Source organism: Acomys russatus, chromosome 22 (genome assembly GCF_903995435.1).
Source record: "Acomys russatus chromosome 22, mAcoRus1.1, whole genome shotgun sequence".
Classification (NCBI taxonomy): Eukaryota; Metazoa; Chordata; class Mammalia; order Rodentia; family Muridae; genus Acomys; species Acomys russatus.
Window position 1 is genome coordinate 36491828 of NC_067158.1, and position 23003 is coordinate 36514830.

Below are 23003 nucleotides of genomic sequence, written 5' to 3' on the forward strand. Positions count from 1 at the left end.
ACACTGCTGTAGGACACATATTTTGCACTTGTCCCTGACCTGCCATACACTGAATTTAAACTACTTTTTTCCCCTTTCACTGATGGGCTAACAGTTGAGGCAGGAGCCTCATAATTTCAGGAGTTTTCTATCATTGTGCCCAATCACAGAATTCAACTGATCACCATCAAAACCCTTACATAAAATGTATTTACTGTCACAACAGATCAGAAGTTTCATGTGAGAATATGCATTAATATTCACTAAAAAATCATAGAATCATGGACTCATGATGTTTGATTTTGTATGAATCACTTTTAAACAAAGTCTTCAACAGACTGGAGTATGTGTTCTCAAGTGAGCAATTTCCTATTACTAAGTAGGAAAGATCTACAATTTGATTTTGTAGCATCATGATTTTGATGGCCCACAATTTCTTTTGATAGTTGCTAAAATTTATAAATTTATCTATGCTTCTCAGTTAATTCTCAATGCTACAAGGGAAAAAATTAAGTACCTCTTTATTCTAGTGAGGCAAGGGACACTTCTAGCCACTGCTTGCACATTTTAAAATTCAGTATCTACTTACCAAGACACAATATAAAGCCAGGTTTGGCCGTTTAATGTCTGTGATCCCAGCACTTAACAGGATAAAAGTAGGATCACTATTAGTTCAAGGTCACCCCAGGCCATAATGTCAATTTCAGGCCAGTGTGGGTTAGAGTGAAACTGTTATCTCCAAAAAAGACATAATACAGAGTATATTTAGAAAACAATATGGTTCCTTTCCCCTTTTGTAACTAACTGGACAATATTTTTACCATGTCAGCCCTCACTACAGGTGAAGGAGAAATCTGCAGTATCAGGATCCTAGAATCTTGTGTATTTTGCATACAATCTAACACTTAATAAGAACTGGTACAATTAAATGCCAATTTTATAGAGCTGGCCACAAAATTCATGAGATAAAAATGAACGAGTGAGTTTGGTTTTACTGGTCCCATTTATGTCAAGGTAACTCTTCCAATGCTGTTCATTTAGAGTGCTGCCAAATGGTGGTAGATCTCATCACCATAGAGGAGTGCAGTGTGAACCATGCTGTTGGCTGACATAAAGAAACTTTTAAGACACAAAGTAAGCAGGGGATAGTGGAGGAAGTCTTTAATCCCAGCACTAGAGAGGCAGGTGGATCTCTGAGTTCAAAGACAGCATGGTCTACAGAGTGAGTTCCATGATAGACTGGGCTAAAGAGAGAAACCCTGTCTAAAAACAAAACAAAACAAAACAAAACATAAAGATCGAACTGCTAAAATCCTTGAAAGACATATGGCTATCTTCTGGGCAACAGCATGAAAATTAACTTGGCGTTTTCAAATGCCTAATGACTGAGACTACAAACTACACAGTGATGGCTTTCTTCTTAGACATATCAGACATGATTTTCAGAAAAGAATAAGAGAATAAATAAATAAATAAATAAAAAGGAGATCAGCATAAGACAGGGTAAGAGAAGCTTGATTCTCATCCCTCAGAGAGTGAATGAAGGGCAATTCCTTAATTTTAGTTAAAAGATTATAGACACCGTGGTGTTCTTTTATCTGCTTTAGTAGACACTGTAGAATGATGGTTTATCAAGAAAATAATTTATTTATCATGATTCTAGAAGCTGGAGCGTCCATGCTGCTGATAGATTACTATCTGATGAGGGCCCTCTTCCTCATTCTTTTCCCCATGTTTTTGTATGACACAGGGGCAACAGAACATTTGGGTCTCTTCCATACAGGCCCTAATTCTACTCATTAAAACTCTATGCTCACAATCTGTCACCTTTCTGCCACCACATAGGGATTAGATTACCTATGAATTTGGTGCTGGTAGTAGAGAGAGTCATGATGTAGGAATAAAATAAGAATTTGGTAAAGAATGCTGGCAAATAAACAACTGACCCACACAGTAAAACATACAGTTTTAACAATGAAAGACTGATAAGATTATCCCCTTTAGGATGAAGTATCAGCGATCTGAAAACATTTCCTACACAAAGCCTTTGGCAGTGAGGGCAGTGTGACAGCACACTCTGAACATTTCCATGTTCTAGCTGTACTTGGTTAATATAGGTTTATTGGCTTCTTTTTCCTTAATTCATCAAAAGTTGTGGTCTTCCAGCGTTTCAAGGTATTTTATTTACTGAAGAATAAATTTCCCTATTAAACTTAATTTGTGTTGTCTTCATAAACAAACGTTTTCATAGAATTCAGGCAGTAACCACCATTGTGAAGTATGCTTTCAAAGAAAATTGATGCCCCATCATGAATTATTTGCTCTCCAAGTAATTCAATTTGCCAAATGTAAGTAAAGTTCATAGCTCTCTATTAAAATTTGATCCACTCTGTCATGTAAATACAATTAGATGGCAAAAGCTCACCATCTACACTGGCAGTCATTAAAACTGGACAGAGTCCAGAGGGTGTCTGGACCGAGCCTGTAGGTGGGGGGATAGGGTTGACTGTCTTATACAGTTTTGTGTGTCTGTCTACATTGCCAACAGTGCCTTTCTTCACAATTATCAATCGTCTCCACATTCTCATCATAAAGGAGTGTGTTCGATATTGTTTCAATGTCCTCCATAGACAGCACAACCTTGCTGAAGCTCAGTTCACAGATGTACTTCCATACTTCAGGAGAAACAGATGAACTGTCTCTTTGTATCATTGGATTGCTCACTTTCTCATTTCTGCCTTGGTATGTAGGAACTTGAAACCCTGTTGGTTAAGCATCTCAATAAAGTCAGATAGAAATATCCTGGTTATCCTACTCCTAATACCCACCTCTTCTCCCCTCCCCAGCCCACCCGCTACTGTGCCCCCCATGCCTATTTCCCTTCCTAAGTGAGAGTCAAGTGTCCTCCTTTGGTCCCTTCTTGTAAGAGCACTTTTGGGGCTGTGGAGTGTAGCACTGTTATATTGTACGTTATGATTAACATCCATTTAAGAATATACAGCATGCGTGTCTTTTTGTGTTTGGGTTACCTCACTGAGGATGGTCCTTTTCTAGTTCCATCCATTTTCCTACATATTTCAAGACATCCTTGATTTTAGTAGCGGATTAGTATTCCATTGTGTAAATATACCACATTTTATTCAAATACTCTTTGACTGAGGGACATGTAGGTTGTTTCCAGTTTCTGGGTATTACAAATAAGGCTGCTATGAGCATAGTTGAGCAAGTATCCTTGTGGTATAGTAAAGCATCTTTTGGGTATATGCCCAAGGGGAAGAGAAGGCCTGGTGAGAGAATGGAAATCAGAGGTGGGAATCATCTCTAGGATTTGCTAGGAGAAGCCTGGAGAAATCACTTTAGCTGAGGCTCCTAGCAGCAGGCAATATGGAGCCTGAAGTGGCCACCTCCTGTAGCCAGGCAGGACTCCCAGTGGATAAGGACATCAACCCACCCACAAAACCTTCAACCCAAAATGTGTCCTGCCTACAAGATGTGCAGGAACAAAGATTTCAGGAATGGTCAACCAAAGATCATCCCTACTTGAGACCCATCCCATGGGAGAGAGCCAATCTCTGTCACTATTAATGACACTGTGCTATGCTTATAAACAGGAACCTAGAATGACTCCTCTCAGAGGCTTCATCCAGCAGCTGATAGAAACAGACGCAAAGACCCACAGGCAAACATTTGACAGAGCTTAGGGAGTCCTATGGAAGTGCTGGGAGAATGATTAAGGAAGCAGGAAGGATCAAGGACTCTACAAAAAGACCTGCAGAGTCAACTAACCAGAGCCGACGGGGTTCACAGAGACTGAACCACCAACCGAAGAGCATGCATGGGTCCTAACCCCCCTACACACATGTAGCAGATGTAAAGCTTGGTCTTCATGTGGGTCCCCCAGCAGCTGAAGCAGACATCCTCTCTGGCTCTGATGCCTCCCTTTGGGTTTCTCATTCCCCTTGTTTGGCCTCAGTGGGAGAGGATACCCCTAGTTCTGCGGTGATTTAATGTGCCAGGGTGGGTTGGTACCCATAGGGGACTGCCCACCATCTCTAAGGAGAAGGAGAGAGGAGAATGGGGGTATGGGTGTGTGTGTGGAGGGGGTGGACTGGGAGGAGAGGAGGGAGACTGCAATCAAGATATAAAGTGAAAAAAAAAAATCCTGGTTACTGTACCAGGCCTGACAAAGTTAGTTACAAAAAACAAAAAAAAAAACAAAACAAAACAAAACAAAAAACAAAACCTCCTAGAAGGGGCCTTTTCAACAGAAATGGGACTATCAGTTAGCTAGGCAAAGAACGCAACACACATAATAGATATTTAAAGCGTACCATTTCCTGGGAAATTAGCGAGAAAAAAGTTCATTCACTTCATACCACAACTTAATACAGGGAAATAATTAAATAAAACACGGCATCAAAGAGACAGATAAACTAAAGCATAACAAAGAAATGAAGAACACTATACTATTTTCTGATGATATACAGGGGGATCTAATAGCATAGGAAAGGGGGTATAGGAGAGTTGAAAAAGTAACTGAAACTCCTATGTCACACATAGCGCCTCCTACATGTCATGTTGGCTATACCTAGAAAGACACAGATATGAATATAAGCCTGAGAATACTCAGGGCAACAGTCTGAAGAGATGACTCAACAGGGAAAAGAGGGCTTGCTGCTCTTGCAAAGGGCCAGAGTTTAATTGCCAGCATCCATTGTAGGCAACTTACAACACCTGTTAACTCCAGCTCCAGGAGATTTGATACCTTCTGGCCTCCATGGACACCTGCACACATATACAGAGACATACACACCTACACATAAATAAAAATAAAACAGCTTAAAACAATCAGAACTAGCAACTGATTTTTTAAAAACAAAATAAAAAATGAGGTCTTGAAGCTACAGAAGATTATGTAAGATTATATTAAGATTATTTAGTAAAAACAGATGAAATTAAAAGGAGGCTGAAGTTTTCGCTTCAGAAGAGAACATTTCGAGGATGAATTTTGAATAATGGGAAAAGCTAGGGCAGTAAGATGACTCAGTGAAGAAAGACATTTGCCACCCACCCTGATGACCTAAATTTGACCTCCAGGGTCCACATGGTAGGAAGATGGAACCTATTCCTGAAAGCTGTCCCTCCCCACCCATGCATACGGTAGCACTGATAAACACAAACATATATACACACAATACATTATTATAGTTAGTTATCTAAATAAGAAAGATTTCTTTACTCCAACTTACTCATTCTCTTCATTTAGTGAATTCACCACAAGAGGAAAACAGCACAGAGAAAAAGACAATGTTCAGGGAGTAAAGGGAACTGGAAGGAAACAATACAGTAAAGACTAAGGGAAAAAGAACTATTTCCTAGGAGAGGAAAGATTAACAAGTCAAACACTTGAGGGCTGAAGCAGTCCAAGGTGGTGTCTCTGGAAATTAGAGTTTACGGCTGGGGATGTAGCTCAGAACTGAGTGTCTCATATGCTCAAGGGCCTTGTTTAGTCCCTAAAACTATAGAAAAATAAGTTATAAAAAAAGTAGGAACAAGTTGAGGGTATACTGGGTATCTTATGGTTGGTTTTTATGGTTACTTTGTACTGTATACTATCCAAAGGCTCTTATTTTTAGCTCTCTATTACTTTTCAGGGATTTAAATTTTTAAAATTTATTATAATTTATTCAGATTACATCCTGAATGTTATCGCCTCGCTTGTGTCTTCCTATTCCCATTCTCCCTCCATCTTCCACCCTATTCCCCTCCTCTAGACCTCTGCCAGAAGAGGACCTCCTCCCTACTATATGACCACAGCCTATGACGTCTCATCTGGCCTTGCCACCATGGGAAAATGATCAAATCAGGGGCACCACAGTTCATGTCAGAGGCAGCCCCCATTCCCCCTACAACTGTAAAGAATGAGCTGTCTACTGGCTATATCTGAACAGGTTTGCTGTGTACACTGTCCTTGTTTGGTGCATCAGTTTGTGCAGGCCCTCCTGGGTCCAGATCCACTAGCCTTGATGGTCTCCTTGTGGGGCTCCTGAACTTTCTGGGTCCTTCCATGCCCCATTCTTCCATACCACTCTTAGTCTTCCGTCCAGAGTTCAGCAGCAAGTCCCAGCATCTGTCCTGATCCCTTGATGGGTGGAGTCTCTCAAAGGACATCTATGTTGGGCTAATATCCACTTATAAGTGAGAATATACCATGAATATCTTTCTGGGTCTGGGTTACCTCACTCAGGATGATCATTTATGTCTTTAAGCCCAGCAGTTGGGAAGCAGAGGCAAGCGGATCTCTGAGTTCGAGGTCAGCCTGGTCTACAAAGAGTCCAGGATAGCCAGGGCTACACGGAGAAACCCTGTCTCAAAAAACCAAAAAAGGATGATTATTTTTAGTTCTATCCATTTGCTCCCAAATTTCAAGATTTCCTTGTTTTTAATAGCTGAGTAGTATTCCATTGTGTACATGTACCACAGTCTCTTTATCTAGTTTTTGGTTGAGGGACATCTAGGTTGTTTCCAGATTCTGGCTATTATGAATAAAGCTGCTATGAACATAGTTGAGCAAATGTCCTTGCTGTATGGTGGAACATCTTTAGGTTATATGCCCCGGAGTGGTATAGCTGGATCTTTAGGTAGCACTATTCCCAATTTTCTGAGAAAGAGCCAGATTGATTTCCAAAGTGGTTGTACAAGTTTGCATTCTCACCAGCAATGGAGGAGAGTTCCCGTTTTTTCCACATTCCTTGCCAGCATGTGCTGTCACTTGAGTTTTTGATCTTGGCCGTTGTGATAGGTATACAATGGACCCTCAGAGTTGTTTTGATTTACATTTCCCTGATGGCTAATTGGGTTTTAATTGGGTTATTTGGTTTGGTGGTGTTTAATTCTACATCCAACAAAGGGCTAATATCCAAAATATATAAAGAACATTTCAGGGATTCTAAGTGACCACTATGAACACCCACCCACCCCACATCTGACAACTCTAAAAGTGTGGCTCTAGGTATGATTAAAATAAGCCTTTATGTGAACATAATTGAATGTGAATAGTGTGTGGATTCTTTTATTGCAAGAAAACAGCTTCTTGAAAGTAAAAGCATAACCCAAATAAAGAAAATTCAAAATACAACACAATGATATCACAAAAGAATTCCATGTAAAGAAATTTTATGGCCTAAATGAGTCATGTTAATTTATAGTAACATGAAGATGCCTAAATTTAAATAAAAGCAATATAAGCATATAAATAACTAAATTATTAAGAAATCACATATTCTGTATCAGTCATAATCCACTTTTATTGAACTGATTTTAATATTTATTTCGTGTTATAGTATAAAGAGCTTCAAGAGTATGAATGGAAAAGACATAGAAAACTTTACATGTAAAATGTGGTTATTATTAAATTTAAGGGGAATGTGATGGTAGAACTTTCAAATAATTAATCAAATATATCACTAAATATTTTTTGAGGGACCATATGACATATCACAATAATAGTTAAGTGGTTGGTAGGGATATATGGGAATAGGAAGTAAAACAGGAAAAGCAGTTTGTTGAGAGAGATTTTCATTTTATTATGCATCCACCAATACGGTTCAGCTGCTATGTACATTCGTTGTCTAATGTCAGCAAGCTGAATTAAAAATAAAAAAGAGCAGCATATTCCAAGTTCTGGAACCGTAAAGCAATGATTTTCATAGTCTATGTGATTAGAGAATGTAACATTTGACAAGGTCATTTGTATCTACAGGATTATGTTTATATGCATAAAACCTGATTATATGTACATTTATTCTAAAACATAATCTAAAAAACAAAACAGTAAAATTAAAAGTAAAGAAACTGATTAGGTATTAGGAATATAGGTCACTGGTAGACTGCTTGCCTAGTATAGGTAAGGCCTTGGGTTTGTATCCTACTACTACAAAAACAAAATACAGTGAAACCATGGGTTGATGTTCATGCTATACATAGTAATACTTAACAAAAATAATAAAAGTAAACTTTATACATACAGGTGCTAAATAATTTATTTCTTTAAATAAAACAAATAAAGCACCAATAGCAATAAATACTTAAGAGACATTTAGATAACTGAACATTATTTATCGTATTAATAACTCATTCATTCAAGAAATACTTTTTCAGAGGGGGCTTTAACTAGGGAAAAGGAAGATTAATCTAGAAAGCGCAAGGAGCTAAGAAGATGGTGTGTCAGAAAAAGTCACAAAGAATCATATCTAAGTTTATACATGATACTTGTAAGTCTGTGTATAGATATACCTACATAGTTTAAATGAAAATTTCATCTAGACTGACAGTGTTCTTCCCAAGAACCACACACTAACAAAACCCCTAATACCAGGCATGAGTTGTTCATCAGGGTTGTCTAAGAGAATCCTAAAACAAAGGCTATTGTAGTTTTCCATGTTTGCCTCCGAAAGATTGAAGGTACGTCCTTATTGCTGAAGGCAACATGAACTTTGGACATAGGACTCAGAGGATCTGAGCCTTCCGCCTGAGAACTAGCATTCATGGTGCCAGAAGGTGCCATGCAAGCTTTCAAGGGAGGGAAGCAGCTAATAGTTCTACCCAGCTATGAACTACAACAATGACCAGCACAGCATGGTGTCTCCAAAAGTACAATAGTAGCACATATAGCTTGGTGGTAACCAACAGCTCTCTAACTGGACTTACGGCCCATTCAACAAGAGACCTAGGTACTGGAAACCTAGCCAGGTAGCTGGGGCTAGTGAAGTCATAGATCTTGGAGGAAAACTGAGAACCTATAACTTTTTCCTTACTAAATGAGTATAATCCCTAACTACATTCTAAATATTTATCCTGATACCCACAGATAAGTGTATTTCTCATCCTTCATTGAAGAAACTCTTCTTTGCAACAGATGGAGACCATTACAGAAAACAACTGATCAAAATACAGAGTTTGGACTACAGTCCTAATTGACACATCTACAACACAATTCTTACACCTAAGGCTCAGGGATCATTGTGGAACAGGGAGTGAAAAACTGCAAGGGCCAGAGAAACTGAAAGTTAGTTTGAAATTTCATCTCCTAGAAATACTGGAGAAACCACACCCATAAAATCTCATCAACATGGCCTAACAAGGACAGCACCAACAGACATGCTAACATGGAAAGGGGAAATTTTATGGGGCCTCAATCCTAGAAAACAAACAACAACAAACAAACAAACAACCCTACTATAGGTAACTAAGCAACGCTGGGAGTGGGAAAATCATCTTGGAACAGTGTGCAAATCAGCTATCTGATATCAAGTGGTCAGTCCTAAAAACATAAACACAAAGTAACATTATATAGACTAAGTTTGTTGTATTTATATATTTAGCTTGAGCCTTTCAATATGTGGTCTCTAGCTAGTGGTATTGTGGGAAATTTAGAAGTGGTACCAGGAAATGGGTGATGAAGGGCAGGCTTTTAAGGCTTACAGCCCAGCTTTTGGTACCATTGTTTTGCTTCTTTGCCTGGCTGCTGTATGAGGAGGTGCGCCTCATTTTCCTAGGCAGAATTCTGGAATCTAGAGTTGCTTCAGCCTTCATGCCTTTCTCACCATGAAGGACTGAAATCTTCAGAAACAGTAAGTATAATGAGCCTTCCCTCTCTTAAGTAGTTCTGTCACTGAAATGAGAAAAGTGACTAACACAGGCATAAAAGGCTTTAATGCAGATTTTAAATCTTATTTGATGGTGTTATTAATCCATATATAATAGTTTATATTGATCATTAACATAATCTTGAAAATTATAAGTTAGAAAATAGAATAAATAAGTTAGAATAGGGAATTAACATCTTACTTTACATTTCATAAGACGTTCAATCACATTGCTCACATTAAGTGGTAAAGTATTAATACTACTGATATCAATATCCAGAATATCTAAAAATGATCAAATTAAAGAAAACTGCAGGAAACTAAAGCCTCATCAACATCTTGTCTGCTACTCCAAAGCCTCATGTATTTCCTGTCTTTGAAAACATACTATTGCCTGTTATCTCAAAGTATAGTTAATTACATTTTTTAAAAGAGACAAATTAAGAGTTAATACGATTAAAAGGTATTACTTTCTGTCCTCATTCTGGTCAAACCATACTGGAAATTTCTAAAATGGTTCTATTGAAGGAACATAATCAAACAACGACAACAACAACAACAACATCCCAGCTAGAAAATGATAAAGAAATTATCAAAGATAAGACCTGAAATAAGGCAAAAGTTCTATACTAATAATCTTTCATTTAAAATCTCTGCAATCTTTCAAAAAAATTTGAAGAACACTAAGATTCCCAAATCGAGAGGTCACTAAATATCCAACAACACTCACCCAACTATTGGTAGGAGACCTCTTGGAGATCCAGATGCTTGGATCAGCTGAAATAGTACCAAGTGTTTACTGATTACTCTTAACAAAGCAATGGAGCATAGGCTAACTCCATACTATAAAAATCTGAAAGTTATTCAAATTGAAAACTCTACTTATTACATTATAAATGACTCAAAGGAAGAATAAGAAATAATGTATTCCAAAGTAAACCAAACTATACTGCTGGTGCATTAATTTTAATTCTTAGTGATACAAGTCTAACATCTAAGTATTATAAACACACTGCAGAATAGCCTTTTTAAATTAGCATGCTATACATCTTAAAGAAAATGCATGATACTTTTGACATTGGTCCCACAAAATTGTAAAGAAATATAGCTTATAAAGATAATATAAATTCTCCAATATTATTTCAGTAACTCATAAGGAAAAGGTTTTTTTATTTAGCTATTTAAGTTATTTCAATGTTTTAAAAATATAATTCTTTGATCTATCCATCTATCTATCTATCTATCTATCTATCTATCTATCTATCTATCTATCTCTGTATTTGTTTATTTATTTTTGAGACAAGATTTCTCTGTGTAGTTTTGGCTGTCCTGGAACTCATTCTGTAGACCAGGCTGGCCTTGTAATCAAAAATCTGCCTGCCTCTGCCTCCAAAGTGCTAGGATTAAAGGCGTGTACCACCAATGACTGGCCTAGGCTTTTTAATTATACTCATGATTTTTGTAATCAGTATTCTTATAATTGAATACAGAGAGATTTAAAAAATTATCAGCTAAATGAAAGACTCAAAGGTGAACAGTACTTTAATATTAATGTTTAATATTCCTAAAATATTAAGTTATCAATTTAGCAGAAAATACATGCTGGAACCTAATTTGAAAGAGGAGTAGAATAGAATCAGTACCAAGCTAAGAAAAATACAGCAGTACTTTCTCAATCTCTGTCACTTGAAGATAAGGAAAGTAACCTTACCCTGCACAAACACATATGTTCCTTTCCCAAACATCCATATGGGGGTTGAGGACAGACAACCTACAACCATGGGAACGATTATGTACAAAGCATGGAAGACTATAATTTTTCTAAGCAGTTTAAATATAAAAACTGCTTTTGCCTTACAGATTTGTGTCAAGTATGGGAATACATGAAACAAAATACATTTGGATGAAATATACCAAACAGACAAATACAGAACAGACTTTTTAATGTCAACCATGCATACTCAAGCTGATAAATACTAAAGCAGTATGCCAGCTGGCAAACAATGTAAGAGACACGTTATTAGGGATAGATCTGCAATATAATGTATTTATAATTTCTTCATTGTCCAATGCTTTTTAAAGACTTGAGAATAACGGTAAGATAATGAAAGTGAGAAGGACACAAAATATTTTGAAAGGTGCCTATGAAGGAGAAATTTGAGAATAGGATGTTGAAAACAAATGGACTGATAAGCTTATTGGCCCTCTTAGGACAAAGAAAGAAGCAGTTAAAAAAACTCTTCCATGAGAAAAATTTAAACATTGAAGAATTTAAATGATAAAGCATGCCAGTATTACCTTTCTTTCGAAAGAGTGCATTTAGGTAATTCTCTGCTTGGCATTCAATCTTATCAGTGTGGGACTGGCCCTGAGATGATAGCTCCTCTGTTGGCGTTGACTGTGAAGAATCAAGAGATGGTACACACTCCTAAAATTATAAGAAAGTAACATACCTAAGCACTTTTCATTAAAACCTGAGCTCCAATTAAATGTCAAAAATGTTTTAATATTCAGTTATTCTGCCTTTTATAAAATATCAAATTACGTCAAAAGAATATAAAATCTGTGACAGAATTCAGGAAAAAAACCAAACAAACAAATGTACTTCTAACAGGGGACCAAAATAGCCTTACCAAAACTATGATAAAACACGTGTGTGCCGGGGGATAGGTGTGAGGGTGGGCAGGCACTGATGAAAAACTTACTATATGCGTGCCAGTGAAGTAATCCTGCCGGAGGTTTAACAAAGCAGAGGAGCTTAAAAGATTCTCAAATTCTTCTCAGCTCTGCTCACTATAACAGATACAGAATCAGGATTTCTCATCACACAAGAAGATGCTGGTTATAGACCCTCTGTCCTCTAAGACAGTAGGCGCATATTTCATCATTAACACAGGAAATATGTCTGATAGCCAAAAGACTTTAAAAGTAGTGAAAGGGTTACAGATAGCAGTATATTATCTCCTTACTAACAATTGCTAAGAAACTAGATTGTAGAGGTCATAAATAAACTAGGTCTCCAAGCTCAACCCTGGAAACCAAAATACCAACCTGACTTAAAGTGAAGCTCATGAGTCAGAAAGTAATAAGAAACTGAAAGAGAAGAAAACCAAACCAAATCCAAAACAGAGGGGGAAAAAAGAACAAAGAAAACAAAAAGAAAAAATAATGAATTTTTAAAGCTAAACTAAATGTTGGACATATTCTTTCATTCAACAAAATCAAGTATTAAATTTTCACTGAGTCACAAATTGTCACAACAATTAAGTTTTTAAAAATTGTGTTACAATTGCGTCATTATTTTAAAAATAATTTCATGGCACTAAAACTTACACTGACTGCTTCTCTCTGTAGGTTACAAAATGAACATTTTTCATCCATAGACCAGTCAGTCAGCTCTTCTGGTTCACAGTCTTTAAAAGAAGGAAAATATTCATTAAATACACTAACTTTAGTAAAGCCAGCAAAATCACCATCTTCCACAGCAATGGCAAAATGAAAAAATGAAAAACAAAAACAAAACCTACCTACTAACAGTAAGGGGAGAAAGTCTAACTTTCAAATTGACCTCTTGACATATAGAAAAATAAACCAAATAGACCACAAGGAGACTAATACCAAGAATAGTGAGCTGGTTATAAATTAATAATTTTCCAACAGTAGAGTTTTAAGTATCATCTAATCACTTCAGGGATTCAACTACTATTTACTAATTTCCTTTTTAAAATTTTGATTATGACAATCAGACCAAAGAGGAAGATTTATGAAGAAAGGGATAGACTGCACAATGTGAAAGAAAATATAACACAGAGAAATGGAAGGACCACAGGTGTTGAGAATACCGAGATCTGAGAAATGGAATGACACCTATGAAAACAAGGAACAATCCTATTCATGGATCAAAAATAAGGTCAGACCTTTTCCATTTTCAAAAGCTTAGTTACAGAAGAAAAAAGAAGTAAACAAATAAGTTATGCCATCCAATGCAAACCATGTACTATTCCTCACATACTAGTGCAGCTCTCAGCCTTGGTCAGAGAAATTCCTGTTTGCAGTGGTGACAGTTAATACAGAGACTCATAATTTGTTAAAAAGTGCTGAGAACAAATGACTGTTGAGTGCTTAGCCCCATGGGACAGCTATATCACATTCCCTCCACCTGAGACTCAGGAAACATCTTGGAAGAAGGAACAGAAATTAAGAGCTGGACCATGGAGAGGAGCGTTGTCTTCTGGACATGACAGACTGTTACACCTATGAACTCATAGACGCAGTGGTTACCTGCAGAAGATGGACCTATCCACATTCCATTGTAAATGTGCAGGGGTTCACTGGCCCCTATTCTCCCATGAGGAGATAAAGGCAGTTAGTGGATGGTGACAGAAGGAAGTCCTGTTTCTGTAGTCACTTGGTTAAGTTGTCTTTGCTCAAGTAAATAACCCAAACTTATGCAAGCAACAATAATTAATTAGAGGGGCACAAAAAACCTTAGGAAAGAAGACTTGAACAGACTGTGGAGGGGGGCTAAGTGAGGATATGGGCAGTGGTAATATAATCAAAGCACATTATATACACCTATGTAATAGTGATGGAATAAAACATTTAAAACATGGATTACTTTGTTTTCTGTTTCTGACTACTACTCCTTACAATCCAATAGTTCTAATATATTTAAAAAGTGTTTAGAACACAAAAACACTTATCTGCTAAGGACATTTTAAAAAGGTTTAACACTGTCATTTTAATTACATTTAGAAGATGCACTAAGTTTTAAATATCACTGATAACAATAGAATGTCCTTCCAGTTCTGCATGTAAAACCTTACATGTGAAGTCTTTGCTATCTGAGACAGCTATACAATGGCTAATTGGAAAACCATCAGTGTGCTAAGAAATTCTTTTAAAAAGCACAATGGAGATGAAGACATGTCTCTTCTATGTTACACAGAAAATAAAGTGTACTGTTACTGGAACGATAATGAGCAATTATACTGATTAGGGTCACACATAGGTCCCTTTTACATCAATCCAAACAGAGTGGAAGATCATAAAAATTTGTAGAAAGATTTTGCCAGTAGAACAAAAATATTAACACTTACATACATTTGCCAAGAACTGTATGTGGGACTCTAAGACCCAGTACACAATAATGAAAAGATATTTGAAGATTGGAAATCTGGGCTGGAAACACATTTAAGAGCTATGACTTTTTAGGACACAAAGTTCAATCAGCTTTGGTGGATTATATTATTTGCAGACAAATGAAAATATTACAAAAATCTAACACCATGCAAAGGTACTTATTAGCAACACAGAATTACTAAATGTTTTTGTTTTTAATCTGGTACCATCAAACATGTATTTGATACATGTTATTTTGTATCAATTTGTATATTTTGCTTAATATAGTCACTTTTCTACAGACAGTTTCACATACAAAAACTTTAAAAAATATGTATTTCCCCTTTTCCAGTTTTCTTTTTAAAAAAGATTCTATTTATTTATTTGTTTGTTTGTTTGTTTATTTATTTGATATGACCACTCTATTTGCATGAACACTTGTAAGCCAGAAGAGGGCATCAGATCCCATTACAGATGGTTGTGAGCCACTGTGTGGTTGCCTGGAATTGAACTCAGAACCTCTAGAAGAACAGACAGTTCTCTTAACTGCTAAGCCATCTCTCCAGTCCCACACACAAAAACTTTAAATAACCTAAAAATTAAAAACTGATTCCTGGGCTTGGGAGATGGCTCATAGGGTAAAGGCATGTCTCACACTTCATGTTTGATCCACAGAAACCACATTTTAAAAGTTAGATGTGGTGGTATGAACGTGTAATCTTATCACTTCTATAGTGAGAGGAGAGGTAGAGATCGGAGAATCACTTGGAAGCCTGTGGCCAGCTAGACGGGAGTATGAACAGCAGTAGCACAGACAGGAGAGACTCTGCTCAAACAGGTAAAGAACTGACTCTCCTGAAAGTTAACCTCTGAGTCCCACATGTGCAAAAAGGCATGTGTGTGAGCGCGCGCACACACACACACACACACACACACACACACACACACACACACACACACACACACACACACACCAAAACAACTTTGGGGAAAAAAACTGAGTCCTTAGAGAACTTTAGCTATGTAAACTTAGGTTGTTTTGATTCTGGAATAAAGATATGTGCATCATTCATTGCTGAGGCTTTGAAAGAAAAGGTGTAAGCCAGCCCCATTTGAAACAGGATCCTGTTTTGTAGAGTCTGAGTGGCTTGGAAGTCACTATGTAGACCAGGGAAGCTTTGAATTTGTAGAGATCCTTCTCTCTCCACTGTTAGTATTACAGATCTGTAACAGCACCCAGGGCTTCCCTGTTTCCTTGACATTTCATCATCCACCACAGGAACTTGCTCCAGTGTAACCCTGGGACTTGCATATGCACACTGGAGGGCAGTTTCCTCTGATCACTCTTAAGTTAGTCAATAGACTTCAGAGCTACTTATTATTTGTTCAGGATTAATGCCGTAAAAACACGGCTTATGCCAAACAAGTTTTGATAAGTTAAGGAATTCTTAGTGATTTTTATTTTTATCATGGCTTTCATGAAAAAAATTACAACATTGAGATTTTTGAAAAATGGCTAACAGACTTGGAAGATATTAAAAAAGAGGGAGAGAGGGATGTTTCAGTGGTGAAGAGCACTGGCTGTGCTAGCAGAGGACCTACACTGAATACCCAGCACCAGAGGGTGGTTCACAACCATCTGTAACTTCAGTTCCAGGGGATCTGATGCATTCTTTTTGCCTTTTGTGAACATGGTGCACAGACATGAATGCAGGCAAAAGACATATGGATGGTTCTATGCTTAAAAATGTTAAAAATTAAAAATCAATGAGTTTCAATACTAATGTATGTTGACACACATACGACAATTTTAGATTAAGACAACTACCAATTGAGACATAAAAACTGAGGCTCCAAAAGATTTAAATAATATACCTTTATTGAAATAGGTATGGAGGTACACACTTATAATCCTAGTACTCAGGAGGCTGAGGTAGGCAAATTGACAGAAGTTCAGGGCTGGCTTATTTCACATAGTAGATTTCAGGCTAGTAGGGTTACACTAAGACCCCATCAAAAATACCAAAAAATAAATGGGCTTATTTTTAAAAGGCAATAAAAATTTGCTATAAAACCTGATATAGGTGGCCAGGTTCAGTGGCATACACCTGTAATCCCAGCACTCAGGAGGCAGAGGCGGGTGGATCTCTGTAAATTCAGGGCCAGCCTGGTCAACAAAGTGAGTCCAGGATAGTCAAGGCTACACAGAGAAACCTTGTCTTGAAAGACCAAAAACTGAAAAAAAAATAAAAAAAAAAAAAAAAAAAAAAAAAAAAAAAAAAAAAAAAAAAAAGAAAGACCAAAAACTGAAAATAACATGATATAGCTATAGGGACATTCTATATACTAGTTGTGGCATCAAGCAAGTATGCTATTCCAGGCTTCAGTCTCTTCTTTGGAACATGAAGGGAGCAATACTTGCATCTTAAAGCTGTAAGAAAAGTTAAAGAAAAACATGTAATGTATATAAGTATGTAAAATGTAATTTCCATTTGTTTTGAACACTTTGTCCTTTTAAGTATACTTTATTCACAGAATATAAATTTATAGTTCCCAGAGATAAACTTCAGTGAAAAATAAAAACCTAGATTTTAGTTTGTGTTACTCACTGAACAAAGGTTTTTGTTTTTTTTTTAAATTTTTAGAACAATGGTCTTAAGTTTACTGATTTCTAGCAAAGATGAACAACGACAATGCAGCTAAAAAATAATGTATGGCTACAGCTGCAGCCTAGTGGTGGAACGCTTGTTTATCATAAACAAAGTATGGGTCTGAATTCTGTAGCGCGCATGCGCGCGCGCACACACACACACACACACACACACGTGTGTATGGCAGAGACACACATACAATTTTATATGCTTATACAAATTTTTACTATGAAACATTTTAGTAACTATACTGAAAACAGTTCGGTGACTTGTCTGTCTTGTTTTTTCCCTGCCTTTTGTTGTTGTTGTTGTTCTGGTTTTGTGTGTTTTTTCAGAGAAAGATTATGAAGTTGAGAGGGAATCTGTGAAAGTCTCAGGAGGGTAAAGAAGATGACCAAAACACATTGTTTAAAAAATTGAAGAAAAACTAAAGAAAAGTACAAAGGAAAAAACATAAAATGATGTACATGTTGCAGTGTCAAGAGACAATGAGCTCAACATTTTGCTACACACCCTCCCTGCTACACACCCTCCCTGCTACACATTCTCCCTGCTACACACCCTCCCTGCTACACACCCTCCCAGCTACACACCCTCCCCGACTGTAGTATGGGCCTTTCCAAACACTAAAATCAGTTGGCACTTTGAAAAGACAATATAACCCATAAATGTCTAGGTAGACTAATTATAAAAAAAAAAAGAGAGAGAGAAAATTCCACTATCAGAACAGATAGGTAGTCACTTCTGAAGTTAGAGACACTGAAAGAATAAAGGAATGTTACACAATATGATGCGCAGAAATTTGACAATTTTGGTGAAAAAAACCAATTCCTCTAACAGAAAAAGCAGCCAAATATTAGGCAAGGATAACAGATAACCTCAGGGTGTCTGGAACTAAAAAAAAATAGATCAAGAATTACGTAAACATTTGCCAAACAGAAAACAGCAACCCACATGGTTCTCTACCATCCATTCCAAAAAACAGAAAAACAAAAAAGAAATACTTAATTTTGGTTCTATTACTATCCAAATATCAAGACCAGTCTGAACACACCCACCCAGAAAATACACAGATTCAAATATGTGTGTGAGAAGACAGTTAATACCAAATGCATTAGGGATCTATACACTGGGAAATCAGGATACCAATACAGATCTATTAGAATCACAAAAACCCAAACACAGCTATCGAAGGCTAGCAAGGACTAGGAGCAGTAAGGAAACAACAAAATCTCTCACTGGTCAGAACACAAAGCAGACAGCCAATTTTGAAAACAGTCTAGCTGTTTCTAAGGAACACAAATATAGTTGTCCCATATGATCTACTGATGATGCTGTTAGGTATTCATGCTAATGAAAGAAAGTTGGAAACTTTGGTTTATCCTGAAACTCATGGATATTTAGAGATACCTTACTTATAACTGCCAAAATTTGAAAGTGACTAAAATATGCTTCAGTAAGTAAGTAGGTAAGGAAACACTAGGCAAGAATATTAAGTGACACAAAGAAAACCACTACTGAGGCACAAAGAAAGATCCACAAATGTATACCGCTAAGTAAAAGAAATGTGTTTGAGAAACTATAGTCAAACCCATTCCAACTATGTGAGATTGTGGTAAAAGCCAACCTTTAGAGACAATAAAAATACAGACTGTTTCTCACAGGGTGGGAGGGAAGGAAGGAGAAGAGGAGACTGACAGGACAGTAGCAATACTGTGTACTACGATGGTAGACTCGTGACAGCATGCACGAACCTGATATGGACAACAAACTAATTTCTAAAGGAATAAAAGTATTTATCAAAATATGTATACAAGACAGATGAGGCTACAAGTTCCAAGTTGCAAATTGGATTGGCAGAGGACAATGAAGTTTAACATTGACTTTAAATATGACTATGAAAGAAAAGCAGGTAAGAAGTATGGTTGAGGAATATACCACATTTTTTTTATTTCAAAGTTTGAAAGACCTCTAGAACCTTAAAAAAGCAGATAATAATATATCTAGTATCAGCAACAGGTACTCTGAAAACCAGACAGGAAACATTTGAATATATCTTTGTGTATCTGTTAAGATCCATTCCTAGCCAAGGACTGTTTAAGAAAATATGAAGACATATGTGATATAAAATGAGAATAAATTTGAAACCTCTAATAAAATAAAAGGTCCTTTATGGTTTGAAAATTCTAGAAAATTAGATGTAAAGTTCATCTAATAAAAACACTAGACTATTATACAATATGATCGATGGCAATGAATAATTCACAATGTTTTCAATTAACTTAGCCATATACTTGCCTCTAGTTATTTTTAAGAATCTTTAGAAGAAAACTATAAAATGATCACAAAAATATTTTTTATTCTTAAATTATATATTTTTGATGAGATACAAAAAATCATTCATAATTCACATTTCAAAAATAATTACCATAATCATTTTGGTATCTCTTCTTTCTAGCACATTTTCAGAAAAATAAGACATACTTTTAATACTCCACTGTTGAAAATTCAACACACTTTGGTTGTAGGACATATAGAACCTGAAAACTCCCTGTTGGCTAGCTTTAACACTGCCAGAGGGTGTTATGTAGATCATCAATGGTATTTCCAGAGGTGAACCTCACCTGCTACAATACCAACCTACCAGGCAAGATCTACCCACTGTGCAAAAGCAGCACAAATGCTGAATGGCTAACCAGCCACCTTTTTATTGGATTTGAAGTCTTCTCCAAAAGAGGGAATCTGTGCCTGGTACTATAACCACTGGAAGATCCTAGGTCCTAGAGAGGCACCTGTTACTGTTGTCTTGCTAAATTGCCTTCTAAATACTTCGTTTTATGTAATGAGATTCGTGCTACCTTCAACCTTAGTTGACCAAGGAAGATTTACTCTAACACTTTAATGCAGTGGTTAGAAGTTAATGAAGACTCTAATTGAAGTGCTGAGAATAAGTGACTATTGGGTGCTCAGCCCTAGATTGAGACATTTATATCAATTCCCCTACCCACTGACTAAAGAAACATCAAGGAAGATGGGGTAGAAAGATTTAAGGACAGAGAATGGAGAAGAGTGCTGTGTGAAATGCTGTCTTTTGTACATAGCATGCCTACTGTACTCATGAACTCACTGCAGCTAGTTACCTACCCAGAATCAAGCCAGCAATCAACATTCCAACAGGCAGAACTAACTGGACTCAACTTAAAAAGTTGGAAGACATGAAGGGCAGGGGAAAGGGATATTTTGATGGTACCTCAGAAGGGGGTAAGGGTGAGCTGAGAGTACACTTCAATCAAGATATATTACATGTTTGACACTGTCAAAGAATAAATAAAATTGCTCTATTACAAATATATACAAAACTTTTATCCTTTGTAGCAAAAATACATCAGTATAGGTATATTTTGGGATGGTTAATTTTAATTGTCAACCAATACAATCTAGGATAATCAGGGGAGGAATTCTTAATGAGGAACTATCTAGGTTAGGCTGGTCTATGGTCATGTCTGTGTGAGATTTTCTTGATTATTAATGAGGTAGGAAGATCAACCTACTATGAGTGACACCATTTTCTAGGCAAGGGATTCAGACTGTGTAAGAGTAGAGAAGCAGAGTTTACTTTACACATGCATGCAGAATCCACTGCTCTCTCCTCTTGACTGTGCAAGTGATGTGACCAATTGCTTCATTATTGCCAGCTTACTTCCCCACAATAATGCAATAACCTATAATTATTGAGTCAAATAAGCTTCCTCCTTTAAATTGATTTTTTCGAAGGAACAGGAAATAAAACACACATATAAAATATAAATAGCAATTTCATTTTCTTCAACTCAAAAATCCACTCATTACTAATTTATTCAACATAACTCTTAGTAACTGAATATATTTCAATTACTAACACAAAATTATTTAAGTTTGTTATTTTTAACACATAGCAAAAAATGGGAACTATCTTTAAAAGCCTGTAATAAACATCTATCTATCTATCTATCTATCTATCTATCTATCTATCTATCTATCCTGCAAAGCTGATTATTTTCTGGAAATCCCTAAAAGTCATTATTGTACAAATACTACCTTTTTAACTTTTATTACTTACTGATAAACTCTTTCAGGACTGTTGTACTAGTAATACACAGACCCCCTAAAGTATACTAGCTTAACCTTAATAAACATGATTTTATCATTAAAAATAATTCTTTATAGTCTGATAGTAAATTTTTGTTCTTTACAATAATTAATAATAAAATATAATGGTGAATCCTTAACCTTATCAGCATGTTTCCAAAAGTCATAGATAGGAGGAAGGTAGTGGGAATGCCTGGATACAAGCAAAGTATTGATACTTCGCATGAAAGACATGATGAAAACCATTATTTTGTATACTAACTTAAAAGGAGGCTCACTAAATAAAGCAGCATGTGGCACACAATGCATGAAGAGCTGAGCCTGAGTCTTTAGAAAGTTGCACGTCTGTAAATTTCAGTATTCCTACAGTAAGATGGGAGGTGGAGACAGGCATCCTCTGGAGCTCATGGTCCAGCTCTCCTGGCTAATGCAGCAGTAAACAACAAAGAGAATCGATCTCAAGAATGGCAAAAAGGGAGACTGACACCCCGAATTATCCTCTCACCTCTGTATGTATGTATGTCATGTGCGATCCCTTTCCACTTGCTTTTGCATGGACACATGGAAATAATTTAAAAGAAACATTAAGGGAATCTTACAAATTATATACACAAAAGTCACAATTTTTGGCACATGTGAGAAAAAGCCTATTAGTTAATAAGTATATATCAGTATGACGGTTTGAATTCAAGGTATTAATGTTAGTGTGATATAAACAATTAGGATATTCTTGATACAAAACTGTTGAAATGAAAAATCAAACCAGGGCACCCTTACTAAGAAACATATTCCTGGGATCCTGCAGACCTTTCCTGCCAGAGAAACAAGTAGGCTAACTGCAGATCTCCTCTGTCCCTCCATTCCTCCAAATCCAATGCTCCAGTCTCATCCTGAACTCTGTAGTAGATGACATCTGCACCTACCCCATCTCCAGTGGAACATACGGACCTTGCAACCCTAACTTCTCTCCCTCCACTCATTGCTCCATCCAGGCCCCTAAGTCCAGTAGGCATTCCCTAGGATTCCACAAGCCACTCTAGTCAGGGAGAGAGGCAGGCTAATTACAGATCTTCACACACTCTCTCTGTTTCCCCAAATCCAATCCCTCAATTTAATTACCAGCTCTGCAGCAGCACCCCCTTTTTTCTGTCCCCTTCTCCAGTAGATCACAGGTCTTTCTTTGTCCCACTCATTTCTTTCTGCCAGACCCAACTCTGACAGGCACCATTGGGAAGCCATAGGACACTGTGGCCACGAAGCAAGCAGGGAAACTGCAGATCTTCGCCTCTCATTCAATTGCTCCACACCCAATCCCCTAGTCTCATTCCTAGTTCTTTAACAGACCTTCTTACTCCCTGACCCCATTCTCAGAGATAAAGCAGATCCTTCCTGGAACACTCTGCTTTCCTCCCTGTGGTTGACTCCCTTAGCCTTGCCCCGAAACTCCATTCCCATTTCTAAGTGTCAGATCCCAATA

General features: G+C 36.9%; 1 protein-coding gene across 10 annotated transcripts in view; it reads right to left on the reverse strand.

Annotated features, from left to right (window-relative positions):
* The window catches only part of Lcorl (ligand dependent nuclear receptor corepressor like), a 154576-nt gene that overhangs the window by 75169 nt on the left and 56404 nt on the right, over positions 1–23003 (reverse strand). For 6 of the 10 annotated variants that reach the window (XM_051164985.1, XM_051164979.1, XM_051164978.1 and 3 more), the window contains exons 3-4: positions 12960–13039; positions 11925–12054 (exon numbers count right to left, since the gene is read on the reverse strand). In XM_051164985.1, the coding sequence (XP_051020942.1) occupies positions 11925–12054; positions 12960–13039 (210 nt within the window). Of the gene's footprint in view, positions 1–4501; positions 4793–10356; positions 10404–11924; positions 12055–12959; positions 13040–23003 lie in introns of those variants that run through there. The other 4 variants (XM_051164982.1, XM_051164983.1, XM_051164986.1 and 1 more) reach the window with 3 other exon arrangements.